General features: G+C 42.9%; 1 protein-coding gene across 3 annotated transcripts in view; it reads right to left on the bottom strand.

Moving 5' to 3' along the window:
* Window positions 1–3071: 3071 nt before the first annotated feature.
* Window positions 3072–26952, bottom strand: part of GRB2 (growth factor receptor-bound protein 2) — a 45193-nt gene continuing 21312 nt past the window's right edge. The window contains exons 2-5 of one of the 3 annotated variants that reach the window (XM_009875591.1): window positions 12814–12911; window positions 7083–7205; window positions 4823–4991; window positions 3072–3450 (exon numbers count right to left, since the gene is read on the bottom strand). In XM_009875591.1, the coding sequence (XP_009873893.1) occupies window positions 3265–3450; window positions 4823–4991; window positions 7083–7205; window positions 12814–12911 (576 nt within the window). In that variant the 3' untranslated portion in view covers window positions 3072–3264. The remainder of the gene's footprint in view (window positions 3451–4822; window positions 4992–7082; window positions 7206–12813; window positions 12912–26952) is intronic. The other 2 variants (XM_009875592.1, XM_009875593.1) reach the window with 2 other exon arrangements.

The following is a 26952-nucleotide window of genomic DNA, read 5'->3' as shown; positions in this document are numbered from 1 at the left end:
CTGCACAGGACACCCCACGCTCTTCGGCCGTGCCCGGTCAAGGGACTGGCAGGAGAATCAGCAGGGGCGAAGGGGGGTTCTGCAGCCCAGCAGAAGGTTTCCCACACCAGTGAGAGGGAAAGGACCAGGTTTTGCAGTAGCTCTTCCACCACCGTGGCCTTGGCACCGTACCATCACAGCAGTGACAGACACTTTTCTTCCCAAAAGATTTACTCAACTTTTCAGTAGATGCCCCAGGTACAAATAGCACACAATACTGAGCAATGTGTTCTGTTGCAACATAAAAAAGCCAAGAGCTCCAAAGGACGCTGCAAACCATTTCTATATTGACTTTACTGGCACAAATGAAAAATAAGTAACTAGACTACAGGAATATCCAGGCATTTATGAGCAACCACAAACTCCTTTACTATGTCCCTATTTGAGCATAATAATTAAGAGCAACTGTTAAAGAGCAACTCATGAGCCTTTTCCTATTTTATATTAAAGTAGACTATAAAATTCTCAGGCACTTACTCAGCATCAGCGCAGGAGGGGGAGCAGCTGCAGAGCCAACAGACTGGCAGCTCCTGACAGGAAACCTGTAGAGCCTCCTTTGCACAACTGAGCAGTTCTCTTTCTTCAGGCAACAAAAGTGAAAACGATCTGCAAGGCAATGAGCAAAAGCGGTCTGCATGTGGCTGCGGTGCTTACACAAGTCACACACTCATCTTCCCCTCTGTCCTTCGGCAAGACGCTCCAGAAATGAATTGATGTGTTGTCCTCCATCGCTGCCTCCCTGCAACATTACAGCGCCACTCGAGCAAGTTTGGGGGAAAAAAAAAAAAAGGGGAGAAATACTGAAGTGGCACCCTCCCACGCAGCTGATAGGCAAGTGGTCATCAATCCCACAAGCGGACGTCAACCCTGGAAGCGATGTGGTCATTTTCTTAACGCCACATGTCCCAAGCAACCGAGCTTTCCGTTGGCTTCACTTGAAAAAGTAATGACTTCAGCCGAAGCGTGCTCAGGCTGACGGACCATGCTAGAGTCTGTGGCACGTCAAACCAGAACACACCTTACAGCTTCTCCGTCCCGTAGCACTTTAATATCCTTTAAATTAGCTTGGTCAGTTACTGAAATAACAGACAGATGCTCAAGTGAAGAATTCAATGTATATTTATTATTCACAGTTAATTACTATCTACCAAATGCTGCTGCAGAGTTAAAGGATTAAGTACATAGGCCTTTTTTTATTTAAACACTGATTTTTTTTTTTAATATATATACACACACAAGACATATGTCTGCAAGGCTGCATGATATACACCAATTCCAAAATAAGGAAACAATCAAATGGTCCAGGTGTAGAATGCCATAGATTCCTTTTCCAATCACTTCACAAAGAAGGAAGAAAGTGAGTGACAGCTAGCAAGGAGAGGGGGAGAAAGTAATACTCTACAGGATAGCTCTCTCTTTCATCTGCTGGAAAATTAAAAGTGTAAGGCAGAGTCCATCTCAGGAATAAAACATTTGTAACACTTAGTACAAAAAAAGGCACCCTCCAACAAAAGATTGCCCGTGCTCACGCAGGGCAGGAGGAGATCTCCACTGCAGTTTTTGGATTCGTTGGCGGGGTGAAGGGATCCAGCCAAACGGCCATCGAAAGGAAAAATAACGCAACTGAAGATTGGCACAGAGAGCGGTACAGCTTGATTGCTTTCCTTTCCGTCCAATGTAACGTCACACTGCTCTGGTGGAGGAGCCAATGGCCACAATAAATGCCATCACGGTGCGGGGTGGGGATTACAGTCATCACACAGCCTGCTGTGAATGGGGAGCGGGGTGGGGGGAATCTACTTCAACAGTTACACTGACCTGACGAGGGAGGAGAAACTGGAGAACAGTGATGCCAATCCCACTTGTCAAGAGCAACACGACCGCAAATATTCCCTATCCAGGCCAGAGAGACAGGCTGATTACATGCATCATGTAGAAACATTCATTAGTAGCATAAAGTTTTTTTTTCAAGCACTGTTTCTTGAGGTTTCTCTGCATTATAGAGTTTTCCATCGAAGGAATGTACGTTTTAGAGGACATCTCAGGGCTATTATTTCTCAGATTTCCCTCCTCCCCTCCCCCAAATATTCTTCCTCATTTTCTCTGGTCATAACTTCACAACTTCCCCCTTTCTCTTACTTCTTTTGAGGCTCCTGGTTGCAGCTCCTCACCTCTGAGCAGCCTAAGTTGCCACTTGAATGCCTTGATTTTATTTCCTTGGAATAAGGGAAGTTGAACAGTAAGACAAATCTTAATATTAAAGCTCCATCTCCGTTTGTAGATTTTTCTCAAACGTCCATTAATAAAACCACCCTCCTTTACACCCTTTCCCCACAAGTATTTATTTACACATAGGCAGAAAAAAAAAAAACCTCTGAAAAGCTCTGGACTGTCCTTTTAACTTAAAAAAAATAATAAAAAAGAAAATAAGGGAAAGGCACTATGGAAAAAATTACAGAATGTGCTCAACCGTACACCTTTAAGAAAAAACAAAAAAGCTGTCAGCACAGCATTAACAGACTTCAGTTGTACGCTGGAGTTTCTCAAAACAGCTCTGTGGCTCAAAATAAAGAGAAAAAAACAAAACACCAAAACCAGACCAAAAAGCCACACAATTCTTCTCCCTTCCCCTGCTTGGAAGCTGCTGAGCTTCAGAAGAAAGTGCCAAAGGAGAAGAGACAATAAAAATTAGATTAACACCTCATCTTTCCCAGGCAAGAAGAGCTGAATGTTGAAGGCAAAAGCAGAGACTGATGATTTTTGTTTTTTTTTAAAGGCAGGACTGCGGATTTGGTTCTTTTCTTATGTCCCTTCATGTCAAATGAAGACCGTTTGCAGAGAGAGAAAATACCAGCAGAGTTTCTCCCTTTTCCTTTAACTGCATGGCTAGGACTTTATATGGCATTAAAACTTCATGCACTGATGGACAGAGGAGGAGGGGAAACAAGAAGAGCGAATGAAAGGGGGTAACCCAGGAGCAGCTGAGGAAATTTGTTATTTTCTTTTCTCTCTCTCTCTTTTTCTTTTTTTTTTTAAAGATAAGTTTTGGTGTTTTTTTTCCCCCCCGCCCCTGAAGTTCCGTACTGAGTGAAGGAGGATCACCTCACGGTGAAAGGTGACTCAGGTTTTTATCACCGTGTGATTTTAAGTCACTGGCTGCAGTTAGGCTCTGTATGTGTATTTACTGTTTCTCTGGTTTCTTTAAATAATCTCTAATATTTATCTCTAGATGTTCCGGTTCACTGGGGTCACATAGTTGCGTGGAAACATGCCCGTCTGTCCGTGGCAGGCTCCCTTCCACCAGTTGGGGTCAGAATTGTCAAGGACTTGGATAAAGTCTCCACGCCGGAAACCCAGCTCTCCTTCCTCCTGGGGATCGAAATCGAACAGGGCCTGAACGTATGTTGGTTGCTGAAGAGGGAAAGGAAAAGATACGCAAAGTGAGAATCATCCCCAGCACTCGAGACATCTGCTCCCTCAGGCTCGAGCTTAACTTACACCCGAGTTTAACAACACATTCGGTCCGTTCCATTTCCCTGCAAGTCAGCTTCCAAATTCTGTAAAAAGATGCTAAAATAGGAAAACACAGCCTGTAGAAGACCTCAGAAAAAGTCAGGCTTCTGTGAAAGAGCAGAAATAAAACCAGCAAATGACTCAGATGTTTTCTTTGGGTTTTCCAGTCCTCGTTACCTACTGTAAATTTGTACTCTTATTACAATACAATAGTCTCTTTGCTTATTCACTCTGTTTTCACCGACAGCGTTAATATTACTAATCTACCCTGCACAGTGATACGCAAAATTCCCTCTAAAACCTGGATGCTGACATTTTACATGTTTTCTTTAAAACTCTTCAACAGCAAGAAGTTGCCATAGAGTATTTTGCCCGATCAGCAAACACTTCCATTCTTATGGAAAAAACTAACTGTTCATTGAAAATGCATTTGCATTTTTAAAATCACGAGGCTAGGAAGGGGTCTTCATGCTTATTATTTTCAGCCACCTATTTTCTCATCCTGTGTTTATCACTGACCCGGCAGCCAAACTGTGGCAAAGGGTGCCCACAGCACCTGGCGAGCAGCACGAACTCCTCAGCCCTTGTCTTCAAAAGCCAGAACTAGAACGCTGCACATGGAAGCAAGAGGATTTATCCAAAATGGACCCCCCCAAAAAAAATCCAGTTACATGCAACATTACATTCTGATCACCCTGGGAAATGGGACAAAACAAAGAGCGAGATATACACAAGCTGCTCTGCTGGCACTCAGCGGTAGTTTTTGGGTTCTCTGACACTGGCTAGATACAAACCACAAGGTCAGAGCCGTTCCAGATGTTACTCCCTGTAACCACGTCTTCAGGAAAGACCAATATCAAAACTTCACTGGCTACTGAGGGGTACGGTCCTGGCTATGAAGCAGTATAGACAGAACTATCCTTTCTTATGACATTCTAAAACAGGAATAAACCATTTTTAATTCACAGGAATCAGATGACTTCTTGCAACAGTATCGGTAAACATTAAGTTTTTTTTCCTGCAGCACCACCACCACCTTGCCAGAACTGCAGGGGAGACACGGGAGTTCGCAGGTAGGCTTTGCACAAACATCCACATATTTACCAGCGTGAGTCTGGCAGCATGACCTAAAGATACACTTCCACAGACAAGAAAACGTCAGCCAGCTTCCTTCCACGCCTATTCATTTACTCTGAAATGCCATCCATCCCACTTCAGACTGTGGTTGCAATAGTGTAAACAGCGCACTCTGTGAGGACACTTTTCTTACCTGTGGCACCTGTTCAATGTCCCGGAGAAATATCTGCTGGTTCCTGGAGACAGATGTGGATCTGTGATAATCTACCAGCTCGTTCAAAGAATTGAACTTCACCACCCAGAGGAAATATTTGCCAGCCCCATCTCTAAGCACCTTGAAGTGCTGCACATCATTTCCAAACCTGTGCACAAAGAAGGAAGGACACAAAGCAGTACATTATTAGTCACTGAGTACTCCTCCTGCAGGATTTTTTGTTTGCAACAACAAGCTCCTTCAGGGCACAGTGAAAACTGACGACATTGATATTACAGATACCAGTTGGCTGCTGTAAAAAAGATGTCTGAAAACCACTTGTCAGCTGCATTTTACAGAAGTCAGTGATCAGACAGAATCCAAAAACTGAATTTATTTCTAGAAAAATCCTGCAAAAGCTTCACATACGCTTTTCTTACAATAGAACTTCTGATTTCAAACCGCTCTGAATCTGCAGAAGTTTGAGGTCTTTTCGTAAAGGCTGGCACAACACTATCTTGCATGGCACTCAATATTTCAACTTTTTACTTTACACAACATTGCCACACAGCTGGCCTCCAGTACACGCACTGCCTGATAGACACGTGCAGCCGCCCGAGTCACTGCAAACAGCGCAACGAATACGCAGGGCATGTGCCACGGACTTTGCGGTAAGAATACAGCGTCACGTCAAAGTAGCTGCACCATGATGTCTTCCGATTCACGTTCCCAAGTACAAGACTTGGAAGTTGAACAGTACAAGTGCTTTGGTTTGTACTTCTCACAGTCCCTGCCTCACACAGCACCACCGGGTATTGCGTAGTAACGCAATCCACGGCTATAGGTAAATCGCTGGGAAAACTGCCGCAGGGAGGGTAGCATTGTCTCTTTTGGTAGTCTGGACTTATGCAAAAGCTCTTGCAAAACAAAAGAATCTCTCTGGCTTTAAAAAAAAACAAACCAAAACCAACACCCCAAAACACCTGAAAGGTGACGCTGCACGTGCAACACAGCCATTTCAATACTGTGTTAACAATTCCGACAGATGATGGCATTCAGTTGAAGCTACTTTTCCAGCAATCGTATTCTGAATATAAAGAAATTGCAAAGAGGCCCGCTAGGATTTTCCAGATGAATGGCATATCGGTATTTTTACTTCAGTCTAAACCACTGAAAACAGAAGACAACTGTTCCCAGCTTCTATACATTGGCTGAAAGAGGAGACATGATCTCGGCTACAAAGCTAAGGTGAAACAACTCCTGAAAGCCTCTGCTCTCCCACCCTAAACCTCACCATTTCAAATCTCGCAGATCACTGTTTAGGAAAAAGACTTTTCTAAATTAAACAAACAATTAAAAAAATCAACTAAGAAATCACCAGTAGATGGCAACACTAAGCTAACAAGCAGGCAGAGCTATGCTATCATAACTTTATGTTTCTTAAAGGAATGAAGCTTCCATTCATATCTAATATTCCAGCTCAGATTATTTTATCCAAGACAGAAATACAAACACCTCTAAAATCAGTTCGTTGGCATGAGTCAGTGCTGCTGCACAAAAAGACAGACCAAAGACGACCATGAAAAGAGCAATCCCGTTGAGACGGATCACACTGACAGACACAGAAAATAGAGCAAACTAGGACCTGTGCATGAATAATAAAAAAACTGTAAGGAATCTAAAGAAAATCTTGTTCATTTCTGGTAGGAAAGGACAAGAACATAGAAATTTAAAAAAGGCAAAAATCAACTGCTGAGGACAAGATTCCTCTCACCCCCAATTCACGTTAAGTTAAATCGTACACTCTTGCAAGTTTCTAACACCTTTATTATTTTACAGTGACTTCAAAGGGGCAAAATAGGCAGCATGGTATCCTGTGGGCCACGGCTGAGTAGCAGGTTACTCAAGGATGAGAACTACTGCTCCTCACTTCACTGTTATTAGACTGAGTTTCTCTACCAGCATGGAATGCACTTGTGAGAGATGACAGAGGCTTCTGTTTTCACAGCTCCATGTCTTAGAGCTAGACAACATGAACATCCCCAAAGGATGTGCCAAGCAGACAGGAAAAACATATTTGGAGGTGTCCTACACAGAGAGCAGAGAGAGAAGTAACTGGTAATGCAGAAGAGGAATCAAGGAACGTGGCAGAAAACATGGCACACTGGGCACTTTGTGGCTGTAAGGAGGAGGGATGGGATCCCCAAATCCACCCACAGCTGGCCCGATTACCACGGGATTGCTGCTGGGCATTACTTACTTGACCGAGAGGGAGAAGTCCCCGGGAGCGCTCTCACTCTCCCTGATGAGGAAGGCACCATCGTGTCTCTGTTTGCCTAACATCTCTTCAGCCTTCGCTCGGGGAATCTTTCCAAAAAACCACCTGTGCAGTGAGGAAAAGAAAACAACAGGGTAAGTTAAGAATTTTAATCCTTTCATGGAAGAGCCAGCTGTAGATATTCACAGAAGGATGAAATGATTCCTAACGGAAATAACTACACAGCCCCTCACTGCCACTCCAACACAAGCTGCTCAACCACGCAGCTTTTGACAACGTTTTGTCCTAGAAAGGAAGCAATCGTACCTTGCTAAGCTTGCAGTAGCCCTATTTCACCCGGCTTAGCAAAACTCAGATGTGGTAATGGTGAAATCCTCAAATTACAGGATTTATTTTCACAGATGGAAAAAAACCTGCTCAGAATGTAAGGCATTATTCACATTGATTTGCACCCTATTGTATATGTGGTTTAGGACATAGGACATCACAACGAGAATCTAATGTACACAACTGCTTCACAGAAAAGTTCTGCTTGTTGAGACTAAGACGACTACCCTGGGAACTGGCTATAACCTTGGACAAAGTTAAAATGTCTACTGACATCTCAGTCGTCAGGCTTCATAACCTAAAGTCAAACACTGAATGCGTAGCTCAAGCAACAAGGAACTCAAGTCCCTTTTAGTATCACTAAAGAATAAAGCGTCATATCTCTACATGTGAAATTTTAATTGTTCAAATTGCACGATGCCATCAACTCAGAGAAAACAACAAAGTCCTGCACTGGTGGCTGGTCACTACTGAAGTTCCCTGTGATACAGCAGCACTTGTTTCATTATGAGTACCCAAAGATAAACAGTGGGGAATAATTACACAGTCTCCTTTATTACTTGTGCCTCCTGAGCAGAAGCCACCCATGCCTTAGCCATATAGAAATCAAATTATTACGGACTAAGCACAGAAATATCACTATTTTAATGGGTACAATTATTATGTATTTTTTAAAAAGGTAGTATTTGCAAAATGCAAAGGAAACACTGGGAGTTGACTCACAGGTTTCTCTTCAGAAATGTCACAGTTGTAGAAACAAGATCCTGTCTATGGATTGACCCACCCTGCACAAATGGAAAGTGCATTTTAAATCAAAACCAATTTTCGATCTCTCTAGGTCAGGTGCTAAGACATGAATACTTCAACAGAGAGAATGAGTAGCTCCATTCAGTAGCTGGGTGTTCCTACAGCCCTGAGTCCGATTTTTCTGACCACTACGAGAGCACCGTGGTCAAAGATAGGGCTCATACATCAGAAAGCCAAGAGACAGGTGCCAGGAGCGGACTTACACGCAGAGTAAGTGAGGAAAGTCCCCTCAAGGTCTCTCTGCTTCATTGCAGAGGAGTGCTGAGCTGGGCAATTCGGTCTCAGGGAATGCATTTCTAGGAAAGATGCCGATAATACTTGCTTTGCTTTCTCCTACAGTCAGGACAACCTGGCAGCTTTCACACAGGCAGTCACATGGAATCGTTGCACCATGGAAGCCACATCTGAGACTCTTGACCGCTGCACAGAACTCAAAGCTGCAGGCTGACCGCCCCCCTGACACCGACGGTGAGCTGACCTCAGGCAACCAGATCCTCAGCACTGACCAGCAGCCCCCCGGTCATGGGATTCTTACCCACGGTTACATTTGCACTTCTACACTGATCCAAGATTAAAGGCAAACGAGGGCTGAGCCGTAGGTCACATGGCGTGGGAAAAGCAGAACCATCTTCACAAGCCAGAAGTACAGCTTTCAGTTCTGAGGAACAGATCCCACAGGACAGAAGCACTTACACAGCCTGTAACACGCAGATGACTGACCTCAGAGGAGAGCAGTTAATAGCAAGAGCTGCACTCACAAACTTCACTTTCGAAGATGAAGGTTTTGGTGCAACAAAAAGACAGATGTTGCAAAATATCCTCCCTGCAACAGTAATTCTTTTTCGTGAAGTTACAAAGTCACCAGATCTTCCTCTCTAAGAGGATGATCTCTTGAGGTGAAGGACTGTAACTATTCGACTACCAGAGCCTCCAGCTACTCCTCTCGCTGGGTGTCTTCAGTATCTGCCCACTACTGGAGACTACACAAACAAGGAGCCCTGTATTATATCAAGATTGATGAGTCCAGAGATGTATTTCTACTATATGTGATCTATTCAATAAAACAACTCCAGGACATGCCCCCTGTAAAAGGAGGATTCTCTCCATTTAGCTATGCAGCTCCATTATGAAAAGTGTTTCAACACCGAAAATGATAGATCTTGTTTACAAACTCCACTTCCACAAACATCTAGACGTGTTTTACTTGCTTGCAAGTCTTGTGTACTTTTTATCCCCTGGAATGCAAAAGCTTTCTTCCACAACCATCCTATTTCCAGTGACAAATAACTTCATGGTATTTAGTATTTTTCTGGTATTTATCAGAACCAGAGGTGGTGGCAGAGACAGCAGAGGCAGTGTGTACCTGTCTCTTGCTGCACTCTGCCACCCTTAAAAATCAACCACGGGAAACTATCATCTGAAACTTCTTCAGAATTCAAAGGTAGTATTTTGTTCTCTGGGCACAACTGTCAGAAAGATAAAGTCATGCATTTTGCCTCTGCCAAGTGGCACATAAAGCAAGCTTTATATTACGATTTTAGATATCTTGCCATAGTTTTTAATGAAGTGTTTTAATTCTGTTTAGTTGTCAAATAATTGTCATTCGCATGCGACTTGGAAATGAAAGCCTCATCTTAAAAAAAACTCAAAACACGTCACCCGTGTCTGTAAAACCGAAAGTCTGAAAGAGCTCAAGAGAACAGCTATAACCCTTCCTGAAGCCTCAGAACTGCACACTGTTTTTCCCTTGAATTTTACACAATCATTACAAAGCAGAAGTGTACAATTTGATTCAGGAAGTAACACTTCCAAAGTAACAATATAAAATTCTTAGTTTTCTGCCAGCTCTTTAAGGCATTTTAAATAGAAAGACTAAAAATCTTTCACAATTCTTGAACTCCCTTGCAGTTTTATGACTTCACGACCACTTTACCCTTTCATAGTAAAAGGAGCTTCTAAAGAAACTAAAAACAGAATTCTAAATATAAAAAGATTAAGAGAAACCCCCACAGATGAAAGAAATAATCTTATTAAGTGGGCAGGACTACTGTCTACTTAAGACCATGCTTGTAAAACATCGTTAAGTGTTGTGCGCTTATGACTCCTTCCTACAGAATGACTGAAAAACCCAACAACAAAAAAAATCCCACATAGAGAATTAGGACAAAGAAACTGAGCCCAACATTCCCACAGCTTCCACGCCAAAGGGCTACGCTTGATAACACTTGTCTCCAACGAACTTTTTAATGTAGGTGAAACTCAGCCAGTCAGCACAGCAAAACCAAACCCAGCCGTTCATGCTGATGCTGCAGAGCTCAGAGGCAGCCGCGCTGACTGGCACGACCCAAAGCTCACAGCGCCTGCAGACTCACCCCGGTCGGCAGTTTGGCAATTCTTTTGGCTTTACTTCGCACAACCATTTAGCTCGGCCAACTTCCTCCACCTAAGATACAACACTGCAAAGTGAGACCTCAGCAGTATCTGCAAGAGAAGCTGATGACGGACGCGAGCACTCGAGATCCATCTGCGCAGCGCGAGCCTGATCCAGGCCCCTCGCAACCAGCGACTTCTGCCCCTTGCCGAGAGCAGAGCAGCCCCGCTGAGCTCTGCTGCTGGGCCCTCACAGGAAGCCTCCCTGCCCAGAGCTTCCTGCAGCTCTTCTCCGAGTATCAGCCCCTGTCTGCTTACATCTTTGCTTGGATGATTGACGTGGCAGTTCAGATTAACCCTTCAGAACCCAAGGGGACTCAGCTGGCAACCGAGAGTTGCCACATTCTCCTTCCGGCTTTATTTGCTAGTAGTTACACGGCAAACTAAGATTCACAAAGCACAAGCAAGAAGAAACACAGCATTTAAGACTGGCTGTGGGGCTGGAGGATTTAAAGCTCAGATCCTAGGGGAGATTTAAAGCCATTTTCAATTGCTTTCTTTTCAAATCCTCTTGAAAAGCTCTCGTGCCACCTTCTCACAATAGAATTTGACACTAGCCTGAGAAAAGGAACATTCTCCTTCTCGTTCCTGGTCAGCTGCCTGCAATTTGCTTTTTTTATGACCTGTATGACTACTAAGAGAGCTCTGTGATACAGCTAAGCAAACATTATGCTATAAAAACTTTTGCATAATTTCCCAGGATTGTTAATGCACTAGTTAAGACTCCCAGCATTGCTGACACACGGAGCTAACTCCATCCAGCTGCCATCAGCAGTTTAAACATCTTCAGAAAAGGTCAAATTAATTATGCTTAAAAAACACTACCACCAAATTCACCCACTTGCAAGCTCAGATATTGCTCATTCCCCTTTGGTATCAAAAACCGAAAAACTGACAGTTCTACCGCTCTAAACCAAAATGCCATGGACAACTGCAGAATGAACTCATCATCATCATCACAGGAGACATCACTGCAGTGTAACTCAAATGCCTGCACAACTGTTATGAAAAAACACATCCAAATCAACGAGAGAGAAATTGCAGCGTACATTTGTGATCCTCAGTGGACTAGCACGATCAGGGTAAGCAGCGGACAAGGCTTTAACCAATTTCAGAATTTCTTGTGCATCCTTGCTCCGCTTCCCACTTGGCTGCACTAAAGCAGTACATCTCCTCTTCCTGGGGCACAGTCCTTCAGAAGCTTCCTTCTGCTGTTGCAAAGGAGCCCTTAGAAAAGTAATTCTTGATTGGATTTAACTGCAATATCTTCACAATATAATCACAGCCAACAATTAAGAAATCAATCATCAGTTTTTGCAGGCAATACTACAGCTCCTTGTAAAACCCATGATTATAGGTTCTGCTGCTCCTTTCTAAACCCATCTACCCTTTGATTCTGTTTCCCAGAGCTTGCTGTTTTCTCAAAGGTAAGCAGAACCAGAGTTCAGTAGAAGACAGCAGAAATACATGAACTGACACAAAGAAAACCTCCAGTCATGAAATGCTATTGTTTTCTTATACTAGATTCTTTACATCTAAGAGGAAACGTTTCAAGTATTTACACAACTACTGTTCTCTGGAGCTGCAAATCAACCCAACCACACCTGCGTAACAGCACCCACGGAGGCTGGCCTGTTTTGTGAGGAGAGTGTTGGACCAGACGATCTAAACAATTCTGGGATTCTATAGTGAAGATGTGACAGACACACTAAATGTTCAGTTCCAGATATCCTTAAACATTTTCCTAGTGAGCTGTGAACGCCACCGTCTCTACTCTCACCTACTACGTTAAGTAAAACAGAGAATCATCCCAAGAACACAGTCGTCTTTTTTCCTGGGGCAGTGGTGGTGCCAACTCTCTACTAAAGAGTTTTCTGCTACCCTCGAGACTGGTCTGCCTGACCTACAGCCAAACATCAGAACTACCACCAGAAAAGCTTACCAAATGCCGTGCTCTGCAGCTAGCTGCAAAATGAGTTACACTGAACCCTACAGCCAGAGACACACCTCAATAGCCACCCTTTATCTACCCACACATTTTGGTAGATCTGGTAAGGTACGCTTGGCAAAGTATTCAGCAGAAAACCTCCCTTCTGCTTCAGAGGGTGCGCAAAAGACCAAAGGAGCCGATGGCCACAGCTCTACTTACGGATGGGGTTTCATTTCTATGTAGTTCTTGGGAATGAAGCCGTCTTTTCCATTGAGTTCTGCCTTGTACCAATTCTGATCACATTCTTCATTCAAAACCTGAAGGAAGGAAACAAAAAAATAAACTTACCACATTTTAAGATACAGTGAAACTGATGAAGGTACTAGCTTATTCTTCCTATAATTGTTTTAAAAACTGCTCCTGTAAGATGAACCGATTAAAAAAATCGGTGCTACTCATGCTGCTCCACTGAATCTCACGAACGTTCGGAACTGCCGTGAATGAAGCTGGATGAGCAATTTAATACAGCCAAAGGATTTTATAGCCAAACCCCCACATTTTAGAGAGAGTCACTGTAAGCTCACGGGTACAACACACCTAGACTGAGATTTGTGCAAAAGATTGTTAGCTGTCATCACCAAAAAATTGTGTCCAAAATCTGCAAGACAAAAAATTCAGATCCTGTATCACTTCTAATGATCACTTTTTCTTGCATTCAGCTGACAAACCTTATGCTTTCAGCATAAACGTGATCTCAGCCAGCTCTTCTGCATTTGCACTGGCTGCACACTCTATGTGTGTTAATACCCTAGACAACATCTATATTATAGAGAATTTTACCAGAAAACTCCCTTATGACAACATTAGCACAGGCCCAGCTGCAGACAGAACTGGAGGCTTCAACTGGTTTTGCTCATCCAAGTTAAAACAGACGGTAGAAACACTGACTTGCCTGTTGAGCATTTGTTATGTTAATAAAGCAAATTAAACACAAACAGCAAATACAGATGAACAGAGGTGTTGGGTTTTTTTTAAGGAATTCTTTTCCTAATATAACTTTATTGTAAAACCAATGAAAGATCAGGAGTCACAAGGAAGGAGTCACAAGAACAGGTAGCTTTAAAAAGCACAAATTGATATTTCAAAGCATACGTGCTCTTAAACTTTGGTGCTTTATTCTGCATTGAATTTCTGTCAACTGGTACAGCACAGCAAGCAATCTTGGTAGGCTGAGAGACTTGAGAGCCTGAAAGCAGTCTCTCAAAGTAGTATTATGTTCCGTAAATATAGTTTGAGATTACCTCTCCCCAGAAGGATTTCATTTGGTGCTGGAAGTAAAATATCACACAGAAGCCACCCCTCCCCTTTAAAATTAAGCACCACAACACCACCTTTCCCTGAGCACTTTTGTTCCTTCTCGGTTTTCTGAGGTTTTTGAACTTTGTGACAATGGCCAATAAAAAGCTGGATCCGAGGTTGTTTTTATTTAAAAAAGAAAAAGAAAGAAGATACTTAAAGCCTCAAGTCACAAAAGTATCACATGATTAGCATTGCCTGAATGCAGGAAGATGAGGAAGTGGAAAGACAACATGAACGCGGATCCCGAGATCACATACTAAATACACACACACAGTTATGGTGAAGATATCCACCAAACCCCACAAATTTTCATAAGCTTTTATTGTAATTTCTTACTTTCTTTTTGCTATCTCACTGTTTCTTTTTTGGAAGGGTGAGGAAAGAGGAAATCTTAAAAAGAAAAAAAAAAGGAAAAGCAAACAAGAATTTGCAAGTGCAGGCCTTCAAATTCTTAGAGCTGATGGGAGTGCTTCAGAAATTCAAATTTAAAGATCAGCATTTGCTGTCTTTCAGAACTATGTGACATATCAACACCCTCACAGCTGACTGCCACATATAAAAGAGAAAAATCTCAACACCTACTGAAATCAAATGCAGTACAACAGAAAGAGAACATAGTCTCAAGCCTCTTGGGTGTTCCGTAACTCCCAACCGAACAGCCGTAACCCGGCTGTTCCGTAACTCTCGGCTGAAGGGGCTGCTGACAGGAGACATCCTCCAGCTGCCAGCACGAGCAGCTGGGGAACTGGCACAGCAGCAGGGCCACACCAGCAGAACTCCAGGTGAGCAAAGACAGGCACATTTATGGCCCATTTCAGGATATTTCCAGTTGAAGGGACTTTAATACCTCAAAGACTCAAATACCTCAAATTCTTTCATACAGACACAAGCATTCAAGCTATCTTTTTGCTGTCACTACTGCAGGCTGCCATTTGTTTACAAGCATCATTTTAGGGTTTCGCATACATTACGGTTCAGTCATTTAGCAAGGATAATCTGACCCCAGGCCATGGGCAGGTCAAGCGTGGCTCTGTTCGAAGCTTGCCCAGGAGCGCTGGGGCAGGTCAGCTCACGCCGGCCCAGCTGCCTCGAAGGGAGAAAGTGGTACAGAAACTCCTTCAACTCTGGAGAATGAAATACAGGTACATGGCACCAGCAGGCAGCTCGAGGATATTGAGCGGGACAGACAAGAGACTGAAAACAGGCGTGTTATAAAGTGAATTGTATAGCGACTGCGGAGACAGAGGGCACAGGCTGAACGAAGCACAGAGCTACCACTCAGGGAAAGATTTTGGCACGCAGCTCAAATGAGGATCACTAGACTAATTTACAATACAACGTAACACAAAGACGACACATTTTGATGTGATTTCTAACAAGGCAAATCTTACGCAATAGCCTGCATTCCTTTATCAAAGGAATTCACTGATATAAACCTTTGAGAAGGTTGTGTGCTACAAACTCCTTTCAACGCCATCAGAGAGCAGTTAAGGGATATGGCAGTCTGCTCTTTTTTCCAAGAATAAGAAAAAAACAACACGGGTAAATTGTACCTTCATATGAAGGACATTACCACGTATTTGTGCTTTTGGCAGTAGGTATTAAAAGTTATCAGAAATTCTAATGCCCAAATGTAAATTATTTTAATGAGTTTTATCTTGCTCTGAAGATATGCTAATAGATTTGGAGGAGCCAAATCACACAGGGCTCGGGGTACTCGTTAATGCTTGGCCCCAAGCCAAATGCCAGCAAGGAAGCGCTGCTGAGGCGTGCATTAAGCTTTGAGAGGAGAAAGGAAAAAACAGTGGGACAAAAGGCACAGTAAGGTGAACTGCCTGCACATCTGCATGTACAAAATGCTCAGGGCACCTCTGCTGTACTAATGAATCCTCCACAGCTTCCCCCCGCACCTCGGCTTCAGAGCCTTTGTGTGCTCCAAGGACTTTCCTGCTCCACACCCCGACTGTTGGATCTCCAGAGCCGTTGTCCTTTCTAGGATCATCTTAACGAGCTGTCACAGCTCCATTCACAGCCTGGCGGACACCCAAACTGCCCGGGCCCTGCACCACACACCAGGGAGCTTACACACAGTCACCCTCCAAACACTCCTGGTTGTTCCCTTCAGCCTGTTCTCTTCCAGAGGCAAAAGAACACGCTGTGGTTTTGGTTTTTTTTTAAACAAAGCTCCACCCACGTTCATGTACCATTTCAAGAGCAGTCACCTCCACAACGCAGATACCTACACAATCAATTTTTCTGACAGTGTCTCAGACAGACACCGCTGGAGCTGCTCTCAGCGCTCAGTCAAGCAAAAATCACTTGTACTGAAGTAACTTCAATTCAGGACAACTTTGCAGTCACATGCACGAGGCTGCAATTCTGGCGACTGCTACGAAGCTGTGTAGCTATTATTATGACAACTGCATAACAGTCATGTTAAAATCTCAGCTTTCACAATAACTCATGCTACCAACATCCCTTAGTGAAATAAACCTAAAAAGTAAGCTGGGAACACATGTAAGAACTCTCCACACTGGTGTATCCACTTAGACCTTTACATGCGACATTGCTCTCTTTTCTTTTAAATGATAAACACGCTGAAATGAAAGAACTGACTTTAAGTAACTAAACCATTTTGCTACAAAACACTTAAAAAAAAAAACAAAACACCCAGTAAATCCATTTATCCCATACCTCCACCTGGCCTCCAAGTGATTTCAAGATATTAATAAAGATTAAAATTTATCATCTGGACACTTAAGAACCAGTGCTATGCCTTAAGAAAAATAGAAGATTCTTAACTGAACTATGTGAGATGTTCCCAGACTTACCAAAGCTGTAAAATTTAGCCTAAGTACTGCATGTATCATTGGATTTTGCTTGGAAATTTTCCCCAAGTGTAAATAAATACAGATAAAATAAGCAACAGAAAGAAACTTAGAAGACGCACTGGTCCAAATCGAGCAGCCTCTAGAGTCTGCAAAAAGTCTAAAAAGCACGATCACGTATCTCGACAACTGTTACAAACTGCTGCTCTCGGTATAGGTCAAAACATAAAGCATTTCTTTGCAGCCAGTCCCCCTGCCTGCTGCAGATCTAATCAAGTCTATGTCAGAGCAACTCTTCCTTTCACACTGGGGCATCTGTGCCTGAGAGGAGGAAGAAGGAAGGATATTTTTAGGCACCGCATTTGAACACACACTGCCATGTGATGGCCTCAGCCTGCAGTCAGCCCTGTTCCACAGTAACAGTGGCTCAACTGCTGCCCATCAGCTTCCTAGTCTGATAACAGATCTCCTATCAGCAAAAGCCCATCTGTTCCCATGGAAGTAGAGGAGCCGCACAAGTTTTCACTAGAACAGTTGACACACAAGCAGCATCTCTGCCGTTCTCAATTCCATACACAGCAAGTTTTTCTAAGCACGGCTTTCCCACCCTTGTGGATTGTTGCATGTTGGCCTTGATCCTCTCAAAACCAAATGACTTTGAGGAACACGCAGGCACTGAACTAGAACATAACAAGCAGTTCTGGCATCTCGACTCTCAAGCTGACTCCTGTATGCAAACCTGAAGCTAAACCCAAACCCTCAAACGTAGTTACGCACTTGCAAATTCAGCTGAACTGATCAGAACGCTTGGGTTCTGGAGAGACCAAACCCAAAAACCTTGTTCAGAGAGGGCTCTGAGTTTTGGTCAAACCTCCTCTTCTCCCTGAACTGTAAGGTTTTGGGATTCTTGCTGTGCTCACTGAAACAGAAGGTAACACGGTAACAGGTACAACCTGTTCACCACAAAGAAAACAAGGCAGTACATTAAAAACACTCCCAAAGTCACTGGAACCCAAGGAAAGTGCTCATGAAACTGAAACTAGGGTAGGAATTAAAATTTTAAAAGTGAACAAATTATTTAAAGGCAGCAATTCTGCAACTGAACTTTTAAGCCTGGAAAACACTTGTTCCAGGATGGAGTGGTGGTTAGAGAGATGGTTCTCACCCACTGCTGAAGACATTTAACACGGCTTCTCATTTCAGAGATAAATGTTTCCTTTTCTGCTCCAAGAAGAAAAGTATGAACTAGCTAGAAAATGAGCAAGCACCCACTGCTTCAAGGAAAACTACACCTGGATCCAAGACAGCCCATTATAAAGCATTTTCCTTTCCCACACACCTCCTGCAAATGGCTCCAAAAGATACTCAAATTCATCTCATCAGGGTTTTTTTAGAAGACAACCCAAGACACTGCCCAGTAACCTGCAGCCTCCTGCCTCATCCTCAGGTCGCATGAAATTCCCCAAAGAAATGAATCCTCCTCACCCTGGCCGTCCAACATCATCAACAAGGCAGCTGCATGGAGGAATCTTAAGGAAACTGAGGGTAATCCACATGTCAAAACGGCATTGTAATTCAGGTCAAGCCAAATCAGGATTTTTCTCTTCTTGATTTACTCATCATGACACACAGTACAGTTAATTTTAACTTCAAACATTCAATGTAAAAATATACATTGGACAACGAAGGTGACTAGCTCCAAAACACGCAACTGCTAAAGTATTTTTAGCTTTTCCTCAAATTCAGTTTATTGCAATCACACATAGGAAATGCAAAATATCCACATTTTTGAGATCAAAACCTAAAGCACCACGTTAAGACATGCTTTAAGATTGTGAATACTTGCTCTCTAGGCTGATATAAAAAGCTGTGAAAATGCTCAACCACGCCTGAGCAAATGTTACTGGTAACAGCAAGAGAAAGATCGTTTCTTAAACTGCACTCAGCTATCAAGTGCTGTAATACCTAAATAATGCATATAGATTGTAAGAGAATGCCATAATGTTATGGATACAGGGGTTCTTTCCTGCCCTCACCCCACTTCTTGCCAGCACTATAGAAATAGTTCTTCCACATTTAGCTTTTTTAAGGCACAAAGAGAGCACAACATACAAACTCAAACAATAATTTCACACAGTCTTCCCGCCACAACAAATACAAAGTACAAGGGCCCTTCTTCCCCACTCCTCAAGCAGGGCTTCTGTCAGAAGCCTTATCTGAAGTGGCGACTGGTACTTCAACACAGCACACACACACACACACACACACACCCCCCAGCAGCTGAAAGCAGGAACCAAGGAGAGCAAGTTTTGAAGATGTGCAAACCAAAAGGCTCTAGTGACTGGGTTAGGTACTGCTGCCTTTAGATACATTTTCTTCTTAAAGAAACAAAGGTATTTCCATTAATCTTGAAGGAACCCGTCAATTTAGTCAAAAGTAAAATACTAGATGAAGCTGACAGACAACATCAAAAATAACAATGAAAGTCACAGCACACAGTCATTCTAGGATCTAAGCTTTTCTTCCCAAATTCTAAATAAAATTGTCTTCCAAGACCTGCACAAATCTAGTAATCACTGGAGGCTTGTTGCATGTAAACATTTACAGGTAACGCCAGTATTCACCTAACCTTCAGAAAGGGCTGATGGGGAGAAGTAGCTGGCTGAGATCACAGGAAAGGGCATTACTTAACCACATGAGGAAGGCAAGCTGCAATTACAATTTCAGGCGGTATTTCACCATGCAAAACTCCAGACAGAGGGAGATACAGCGGTCGAGAAATCCACAGTAGCACTGGTTGACAAGTACAGTAAAGAATGTTGTAACAAAGTCCAAAGAGAGGAATGTAGTTAGAAACTAGCATTGAAGCTTTCACTTCAAAGCCGGTTTGATTTTTTTTGGTGTATGTAACACAAGAGTACTTGAGGCAACTTTAAGTTCGCTGAGGTACAATGAAGTCTAGCCACAAGGACAGAACTCCGCACAGACTAACTTACCCTGCCTCTCAGGCCTTGCAAGATTGTACTCCTGCTTCTCCTCTGGCAAAAGCCTTCAATCACAAAGACTTATTTATTTAAGATAATAGAAAAAAGCGAGAGATAAGTGAAAAAAAAGAATGACCTAGACAACTCGCTTTCCCTGTGGCTCACTTTTTTTTTAGGTTTAAATGGCACAAAGAGGCAAGAGAAAAAAACCCACCCAGTATTTTATATTGTAGTGACCACCAAAATACCTGTTGGAGATCCAGGTAAGAGTCATTAAAGCTCAAGGAACTTTGTTGCAGGTCTTTTCTTCAGTGAAGTTTTCTTCTGTGTAGGAAGTTTCCATGAGCACAGTCACAGAGGCAGAATGGTAACAAATTCACCAGTTCTGCCTACATTGCTTGTGAAGGACACAGAGATGTCAGCCTCAGCGATTACAGAATTCTCTTCAAATTAGTCCTCCCACTATTACCGCCTGCATAAAGGTTAAGTACAGATAGCACAAATTGCGTGCTTCCACAAAATCTACATTACAGAAAGAACGGTGGTCTGCAGTAAAAATCGGTACTGGTTTGTCTTTGTTCAGCCAGTTACTGGGCAATGACAGATCCCCTCCCAGCAGGGGAAAAGGAAAGGAGACCCATGGGTTGAAATGGAAACAGATTTAATAAAATAACAATAAAAAACTTAACAGAAGTACACAAAGCTACACTCGGCCAATGCAGTGGCTGTGAGCCGCACACTCCCAGCAGCGAATGCTGGACATCAGCACTGGAACCATCACAGCTCCAGTGCAAATGGTGCAACAGGAGAGTGGCCTCAGGAGCAGGATGATGGGTGAGATCTTCCAGGGATGGCACCATCAGGAGAAAAGACCATCCCCAGCTGATTTCCTAATTTACAGGGAGCGTGACATTTATGGTATGGAATACTTCTGTTGACCAGCTTGGGTCAGCTGCCCTGGCTTTTGCCCCAGGTTAACTCAAACTGCCAAAGGCCTTGCTCGCTATGGAGACCCGCATACCGGGGCTGACCACAAACAAAACCAACACGCCTCACCAACGATGTTCTCACCAAATCAGGTGCTGCAGTCTTTTAAAAATGCAGCTTTCACAACCAGGAAATTGATTCTACCATTCTGTCCCAGCAAATGGAGGATGTGGTGATTTTACAGCCCAAATGAAAAAGCTTTACAGAGCTAGAAGTAGTCACAGCTAGCGTTCTGATTGGGCTTCCCTAACCTAAAGGACTCCCAAGTATTTCAGTAACAGCGGGAAGTCTCAGAAGTGAGATTCATTTTATGTTCGGCAACTTATATGGTGCTTAAGTGAACATTAATTCTGACGTCATAGCGTAGGGATGACCATTCAATATTCGGATGTTGCAGTGCCTTGGTCAAAATGGAATGCAAAAAAAAAAAAAAAAAGGAAAAAGATTGTTATCGCAGCTGAAGCTCCGCAGCTTGGCTTGCAAACGCAGAGAGCAGAACGTAACAGGATTGGCAAGAATAGTTTTTTAAAAAGAGGAAGGGGAGTGTTGTTTTTCCCTAACAGACAACGGGTTAGTTTACAGCGACTAAAGACCAGGACCAGTCGCCTTTTATAACTAGCTGTAGCGCTCAGGATGTTATCACGGAAACAGAAGACAAAACATCCTTCCTTAACCTCAACCCAATCCACATCGACTGTGGAAGCACCGAAGAGCGAAGAGCGCAGGGTTTTGTGTCAGTTTTCTCTCGGGCAGTGCGCAGTACTCAGGTATTAGTGGGGATGGCAATTTGCTTGCAAATGAGTATCTTTCCCCATTGAATTTTTTTTTTTTTAAAGGAAACAGATTAGCACTGTCTAATGTAGGTTTAAGCAGAGTCTCAGAAGAAGAACCATCAGTGAAGCACACAAACTGAACAAGTCAAGCTATGAAGCCTAGAGAGCTCTAGATCATCCTCCCCTCTTTTTTACTGAGGGAAGAAAACAGCCTTGAATTCCGAGTAAAAACCTGCTCTATTTGGGAAAGGTTCAAAACCCAAGACCACACCCCAGTATAACCAAAATGCATGTAGGCACACCTGTACACAAAGAAGAGTATACATTGCCTTTAGCATCTAAATAAACCCTCAGTTCAGCGAAGAAAAATTTTGAAAGCACTACTTTTTACCAAGTGGTCAGAGTAACATCTCCTGGTTTCTGTTCCTCCATCTGCTGCTAACACAAATGCTATAAATTCCAAGTCTTCTTAAGAGTGCTTCCTAAGTGCTGTTTCTAGCTATCCCTTCGAGTTTAGGAGCATGGATATCAAGCATAAACCACATCTGTTAGATGCTCCAGATTCTTTATCCAAGTACAACCAACTACAACTTTTCAGACTTTTAAAGAAATAGTAAGGTTTTTGTAAAAGCTCTTGGCACAAGCTCTGAGGGAAGAAGGTTGAAAGTCAATCTACCAGAAAAATAGTAAAAAAAAGCTATCAAACATTCCAATTAGAGTATTTCAGAGTTGCTTTCAGGCTTAACAGTAAAACACAGCAGAAATATCAGCAGTGGCCTTTTGGCAGTTTGCAAGCATATAAAACTCACACATTTCTCACTTGCTCAACTTCTTTCATCAAACCAGCTCTGCTGTAAACCACTACTTGATGGTGTGTATCAAACAAAAACTGAAAAAAGAGTGAAGAACAAGAGTCATAACACGTGCTTATCATTCCAGTTGCGGTTGCCCTTCTAGAGCTTTACAATACAAATGAAGCTGGTCGCACACAGTAAAAGTGAAAAATACCCTGGGGAAATACACACGCGTGACAGTCCATAAATCAGACTAGATTCATAGCTTGTGAAATCCATTCCTAATCTGCTTTGCATAATAATTTTACCTGAATAACACATAGTTCCTATTTCTACTTGCCTGTGCCCTGTTTTGTTCTAAGCTCTCCTACTAAAATGCACACCCACAGAACCTGTTTCTCACCATCTCTAAGGAGATACACCTGTTCCACATAGACTGTTCCTTTGCGATTCCCTTAGGACCAGAAGGCAGAATTCCTTGCCAGTTGTTCCACATGTTGCCTATAAACACACTACAGCAGTAAACACAACTAAAAAACATTCAGCAGAGGACAAGGAAAGGCTTTCATTTCCCTGAAGAAAAGGATATTTCAAACAGTAACAACCAGCTTTTAATCATCTCGCGCCTGCCACCCTAAACCTCTACAGATCTAAAATCCCCAAAACTCCTTTATCAAGAACGAAAGGAGTTTAAGACAAAATTAAGATGGTCATGCTTTCTATTCCAAACGGAGGATGTGCGCCACCATCTCTGCTATACCCCACTGCCAAGAAACCAGCAAGTCCAGCGCTCCACTCATTCTGAATCACTGCTTTTCCTGGCACACAAACTTCAGCAATTTACCCATCACTTTTAACCAGGTAGGAGCAGCGATCTGCGGGGTGACACTGAGCAACCGCTCCACGTAAGAGGTTCTGCATTACAACCATTCTAACGTCTGTACACACAGAGTTGCTGTGACATACGTAAGTAACAGCAGGTTAAAGTCTAAAAGGATGGGTTAAGGAAGACACACTGCTTACGAATAGCTGTGCAATTCAAACCTTCGAAGCAGGTGACTGCCGCCACTGGAGTACTGCTCAGCAAACTTGGCATCCTGCAAAAATACCACACCAGATAAGGCAGCCCGACTCCAGTGCTGGAAAAGCTGGGCAGGAGGAAAAATAACTAGTGGACAGCCTGGACTTGATCTTTGATCAGAAATTTAGGGTGTGCGACTACAAGGCAGTTTTACAGTAGTCCCCTGGACTTCAAACAACAGCAGTCCGTAGCCAAGACCTCCCATGCACTGAAATTCAATGAAATGAAATTCATTGCATGTTATAAAGCTATTACAGCCCTGTCTATACATCTCATTATGGGTTTTACTTGTCTGAAGAGCATGACATCACCTCAATTTCACCGAGTTTTCCACTGTAACATTCAGGGTATTTTCAGAGGAACTGATACCTAGCCAGTTATTCCCCAGCCTGTATCTGTGCAGTTGATCATTTCTGCCTACGTGTATGACAGTCTATTAATCCTTGTTGAACATCCTCCTATTTTTATAATTCATTTCTTCAAACCATCAAGATTGTTTTAAATTGTATCTTCAGCACCTAAATAAGCTCTCCCTGGCTGCTTATAAAACCAGCTGCCACTATGAGCGGACTACTAGGCTTGATAAGCCAGGAGGTACTGGCAAGCCTGAGTGACTAACGACACATCTAAAGACATTCTGAAAACTTCAGTCTTGATGTATTCTGAAAACTTGGAAAAGTTCAAAGAAAAAAAAAAAGTAAACGCCTTGCAGTGACAACTAAATTATTTAGTGAGAAGCAAGACAGATTATCTATGCTAACTGCTGACCACAAAGCAAGCCAGAAGGGAAAAAATGTAACCGAAACCATTACCAAAACCCACTGCATTTTGGTGGCACATAGAAACACTATCTGCTACATTTTTAAAGCACACTAAGATATGACTTATAAGGGCTTTAAAGAAAAATTTCCAAGTGTTCAAAACAGACTTTCATTTTTTGCTTTTAAATGAAGTAAATTAACTTGATCTGCAGCTGCTCTATCTGGTTTTTCCAGACAGAAGAAGCTACTGCAATCACACAAGTAAAAGGTCCAACAAGCTTACAGAGATCAAGACGAGGCAGATTCCTGCCAACTATGAGCAACATCACGGGGGGAAGCTTTCAGTGCAAGTGGCATATATTTACAAGATAGATAATTTTCATTTTTTCTAAATTTTTTATAGGCATGATTTTGTTTAAATTGGTTTATTACAGCATGTGTAATGCACTCATTTTACAGCATGGACAAGTTAGCAGAGCAATAAAACCCTTAACTTCGCTGCATCTGGTTTTTAGATTTAAAGGCTTTAGGATTCTACTAGCATAGATCCTTCCATTTAATATTGATTGTTTAATATTTTATAGAATTGTAAATCTTACAGAATGTGAAATAGTCTTACTCAGCTCTTTGCCAGAAAGGAATAATATCTGACAATTAATTATCTATAGAACAAAGTTCCACAAGTTAATTACACCTGATACCTGATCACATTTTTAAAAAACACATAATTTGAAAAGCTACGCAACCCTTTAGTTATTCTGGTATTACTGAACTTCTGCACGTTTCAAGTCTCTTATGGATGGTCCTCAAAAACCACAGTCAAGTTATGCCTTAAAAGGTGGAAACTTCAACTAAACACAGAGCTATAAGGCAAAATCCAGGGGACTTAAGCATCCAGGAATGGGGACATCTGCAGGGTTAAGAGGTTCCGAGGTTAACCCTAACCTCTCAAACAGTCAGCAGTGAAACTGTTAATACTGATATCGTACACTTCTTGAACTCCGAATTAACAATCCCACTAATTATTTCCTATTTCTGAGCACAAATTCCTACCCAGCTACAAACTCAGAGGCCACACTACGAGTCTGCAGTGGCCAGACCTCTGGCAGCAGCACGGTTCGAGCTGGGTGACGCAGTTGCTGCCCCGCGCCGCCCGCTCCCTGCAGTGGTCAGGGCACTCGTGCAGCTCAGCAGATTGGGGAACTGATGGGCAAGACAGCCCAGGGAGGTGGTGTATTTTTCACCTGTCTCAGCTGACTGGTTGGCACACAGAGAGCTACACCAGCAAGCACGAGGCACAGCTCTGGAACTGAAGCAAGTGACTGAGGAGATGGGAAGGGAAGGAACAGGGCAGGACTGCTTGAGCCGGCACTGCCATGAAGGAAACACCCTTCACTGCAGTTTCAAAAGACATTACAAAGGCCTGCTCTGCAATTCTTGCAAGGAACAACCCCAAAACTCACATAAACCAGTATTAACAGCTCCACCTGCTTAAAATTTTATCTAGGCAGAGTTAAACAGAGCAGACTATGGGAAGAGCTGGATGAGAGTTCAAGGAGCACGTGGGTAGTTCCTGCACAGGGGCAGTAAAAAACCCCAGAAAACCGACTGTGAGTGGGAGGAAGGGAAATGGGGAAGCAGGAGTGAGGGACTCAGCTGAGGCTTACAGGAGTATTTGTATCTTCTGATGACAGGCTTATTTGCACAAGTGTTAGGACAGCTTTTTTCCAAGCTGCATACAAATTGAGGCTGGGATCTTTAATGGATAAAATAGAAAGAAAAAATCAGCTTCAGGCCAACTAGCCAGGTTAAGCTAAGCCTCATCCCCATCCTGGCAAGAGACATCTGAAGATTTCTGCAGCACAGACAGAAAAAACACAGTCTTCATGCACGAGAAAGCTATCAAGTTCAGGGACACTTGAAAGAAATACTGGCAGGCCCGTCAAGTCTCCTCTTCTGCTTCATACTTTCAGCAGTGACAGCTGTTGGTCCTCCCGACAAGCTCAATTCTTTACGGGTTGCACCACTGATGTACACAGCAGAAGTCATCCCTTCCATTCAACTACACATTGCGAAAGTGCACACATGAGAAAGCAGGGCTTTGTGACTTAATGTTTAAAAATGACATGTGAATACCAGTGCACAAAACTCAAACCTTTTAGACACAGGATGTCAAGCAAGCATTAACTGCAATATCCTTTCTGCAGCGACTGACCAATCAATATTTACTATGAAGGATATTTACTAGTTCCTTGCACATCTGATACACAGGTGCACTTTTCTGCCAGCCCCCAGAGCATACTCTGCAATTTGCATTTGAAAGTACAGAATAAGGAAAAGCCCAGGTTCCACTACCTTGAGACAGCTGCCCCAAGCGTCATCGCTTCAGGCCAGGCCCCAGCTGCAGGGGCTGATGATCACTTTGGGCCATGAAGCTGAAGTCTGCCATTTCCCCTTAGCACCAGAAGGGGTTTACAGCCTTAAGTTAGCTAAGAATAGGATTATCTCCATCCACATGAACTGCCTTTTCCTTGACAAATTGCATCTGTAGCTCTCCACCCACATATTTCAATCCCTATCCTACTGAAAAAGTGAAGTACATAGTTTTGAAATTGCATTTTGAGATGAAAAATGAAAACTAAGGGTCCACATAGGATTTCATAAACAATCGCTGCAAAGTGACATCAGTGCTCTGGGCAGGATTTGAGAATCTCCACAAACAACTGTCAGTCCATGCAAATAAGTCATATATTTTATTGTTGTTAGGGTGGGCAATAGCAGTTGCATCTGC

Source organism: Apaloderma vittatum, unplaced genomic scaffold (genome assembly GCF_000703405.1).
Source record: "Apaloderma vittatum isolate BGI_N311 unplaced genomic scaffold, ASM70340v1 scaffold18208, whole genome shotgun sequence".
Taxonomy (NCBI): Eukaryota; Metazoa; Chordata; class Aves; order Trogoniformes; family Trogonidae; genus Apaloderma; species Apaloderma vittatum.
This window is presented reverse-complemented; position numbering and strand designations above follow the sequence as displayed.